General features: G+C 36.3%; 1 protein-coding gene across 1 annotated transcript; it reads left to right on the top strand.

Moving 5' to 3' along the window:
- Nucleotides 1-624: 624 nt before the first annotated feature.
- On the top strand, nt 625-2,054 carry LOC140038067 (uncharacterized). The gene is made up of 2 exons (XM_072083238.1): nt 625-755; nt 1,268-2,054. Exons 1-2 carry the CDS (start codon nt 671-673, stop codon nt 1,783-1,785), a joined length of 603 nt encoding a protein of 200 aa, XP_071939339.1. The 5' UTR covers nt 625-670; the 3' UTR covers nt 1,786-2,054.
- The last annotated feature ends 1,196 nt before the right edge of the window (nt 2,055-3,250 follow it).

The raw sequence follows: 3,250 nt of genomic DNA, 5'->3' as shown, positions 1-3,250 counted from the left end.
CATCAAGATATCATGGTGTGGACCTCAAATGACTCGTCATGTCCACTGGCTACATTTTAAACATTTCTTATGGCCAGAATGTTCATCTTATCAACTTAACGAGTTTATTCATGGTACCATACCATTCAATTAAAAAAGTTTCCACCTTTTACCTTTTATAGATGTCAAGGAATATAGCTGATAACGCACTTTTGGCAGCAATCTTCCTTCACCCAATTAAAGATTTTCGGAGCTTAAAGTTCAGCTCCGAAAGCTCGTCTCCAAGGCTTACCAACCAACAGAGAAATTACTTTTAGTAAAGTTGTTAAATTTTGGCACCAGGTTTTGATGGTATCTTGGTAAGATTGGAAGATTATATTGTGCTTCTAAAAATCTTGAAAAAAGCTATTTTAGTGAGGGCATTATGGTCAATTTGCCCCTGATGAGATTAACATTAGGTCCGATCAACATCAGAAGGGAGCTCAATGTATTATTGGATATAACAAGGGTGCTAGTGAAATTATGAAAACCCTCAAGGGAGGTTTTTGAAATTAACCCTAAAATATTCATTCCACGCAAGGCATGGTGTTCCCCTCCTAGTTCCTATAAATAGGGCTGCAACTCAATGCACTTATCACTCGATATCAATAATTTAGCACATTATTTACATTTTGAGTGAGGTTGTGATCAAATGGCATCTTCAAAAAATTTGCTCTTTCTTATTGGTGTTCTCTTTGCACTTGTGCTCCATATTTCCTCTGATGCAACAGCTGCAGGTGCCTAGTCCTTTTTTTTTTTTTTTTTTCCTTTCTTCCTTTTTTTTTTTGGCTGCACCTAAATACTTAAATGAATGGAGATTTGGAGACTCATTATTGGGATGTGAATTTTTATGGAAGGCTATTTGTATATTATCAAGCAAGTCATATTAATGTGCTAATATCTTTTTCAGTGTTTAGCAAAAGTAAATTGGGTTGCTTCTATCAATGGTTAGTGGCACATCTAATTTTTCATGCATCCTTATAGTATTGCTGTAAGGATACACGTTCCATAGTGTCGCACCAAAGGTTAAACTAACGTCGAAAACCAAACTAAATGCTTCTAATTATAATTTAAAGCAAAATAATTCATATCCAAGTCGCACCATCTTATATGCCTAGACTGTTTTGTTTAATCCATAGTATTCTTTTCTTTGCATATATCTTGCAAATTTTCAGCCTAGCCAGTCACCTAACGTTCGCAGCTTAAGATAAAGCTCCAAATATTTATGTCTCCTTGTGTCTTGAAACAGATCAGAAGAGCGTGAATACCACTGGTGTCCACGATGCCAGTTCAGGCGAGGTTCATCAGGATAGCATAAGCGAAGATCGTTGCAGACATGGTTGCTGCCACTGGTACCATGGACGCTGCCAAAGATGCTGTCAAACTGCCGAGGAGACCCCTGAAGCCACATCTGGAGATGAGGATACCGTAACCGCAGATCGTTGCAGACATGGTTGCTGCCGCTGGTACCATGGACATTGCCAAAGATGCTGTCCACCTGCTGAGGAGACCCCTGAACATCGTTGCAGACATGGTTGCTGCCGCTGGTACCATGGACATTGCCAAAGATGCTGTCCACCTGCTGAGGAGACCCCTGAACATCGGTGCAGACATGGTTGCTGCCACTGGTACCATGGACATTGCCAAAGATGCTGTCCACCTGCTGAGGAGACTTGCAGACATGGTTGCTGCCACTGGTACCATGGACATTGCCAAAGATGCTGTCAACCTACTGAAGCTACATCCGGAGATGAGGTCAAAAATTAATGCTAAATAAATAAGGGCGTGACACAGGATCCATGACACCTATATTATTACCTTAATATGTTATGTTGTGTTTGCTTTTAATGGTTGATTTCCTATGTGTGTAAAAGACTTATGCGGCTTCTCTTTGAATTGGTGTAGAATCAACAGGGGAAGCATGTAATGAGTACTCAGTTCGAGTGCTCTCTTCTTATGTTGTTGTCGTGTTGAATAAATAAATCTATTTGATCATCTACTACAATTGATGATCTCTATCTCAGTTACATCATAAACTTCTGTACCTTGGACCTGCTAGAATTAGTGTGATTGATACAAGACGTGCAGAATGTTCAATATATGTATATATGTGCTTCTTCATCGTGCCATGCCATTACAATGTGAAAGAATTCAGCATCGACGGAGTGAAACGTACCCAATCCTGCTCCTGAGAAAGGAAACAAAGTCCCTCAAAAATGGATATTTTGGATGCCATCAAGATTTTGAATTGAATGCCATTTGGAGATCTGAATGTTGTTTTTTTTTTTTTTTATACGAATTTTATCTTCGTTCAAGATTTTTTTGGTGGAAATGCTTCATTTATACGAATTTTCCTAGTTAGTAAAGGCTTCTATTACACTTGTACAATACACATTTAAAAGTATACCACAATAAAAGCTTGTGTAGTTCATATATTTCAAAAATATTCATACTTTTCAACTAAACTATAAAAATACGTAATAAATTCTTGATACATTATACTTTACGAACTATACTTTAAATTTTAAAAATATTTAATACTATCACTTATTAATAACTCCACATGTTAATTTGTCTCCCAATTCAATAAATTATAGTAGCTAATTCTCAAAGCTATTCGACACCAAAATTCCCTTACTTGTTCACCTCCTAGTGGATTATTATTAATTACATTGCATTTATTTCCTAAGCAAGAGTTTTGTAACCCCTCATATTAAATCTCAATGATTGATTTTAACGGTTACCAAGGCGTCTAGTAATTGGTTTGCTATTAATTTGAACTAGACATTTATTAGGTCTAGTACAATTTATTCCTTCTTATCACTTAGTTCATAAACCTTATGAATCGTTAAAACCAGCCCTAACATTAGCTAACAAGACTTCTAGCATTTCGGGTTTTGCTTAGAAATCAGTCTGATAGTTTAACTTGCTTCGTCCAGCTTTATGAGTTGCTTTTTTTTTTTTTCCATATTTGACATTTCATCTGACTTTAATATGGGGACCAAGTTAGTATTGTTGACATTTCATATCTAAGACCAAGTTAGTATTGTTGACATTTCATCTGACTTAATTAGTATTGTTGACATTTCATATCTAAGACTTCTTAATTAATTGATTTGTTATAAGAACTATAACGTATGCGTGTTTTGTAAGCTTTCATGTTTTTTTTTTTTAATTCTTGTGGACCAGCAACGGATAGTTTCTTCTAGTACCAAGCTTCCTTTGAAGTTCT

Source organism: Coffea arabica, chromosome 3c (genome assembly GCF_036785885.1).
Source record: "Coffea arabica cultivar ET-39 chromosome 3c, Coffea Arabica ET-39 HiFi, whole genome shotgun sequence".
In the NCBI taxonomy this organism is placed as follows: domain Eukaryota; kingdom Viridiplantae; phylum Streptophyta; class Magnoliopsida; order Gentianales; family Rubiaceae; genus Coffea; species Coffea arabica.
Note: the sequence above shows the minus strand (reverse complement) of the source record. Positions and strands in the feature narration are given on the sequence as shown.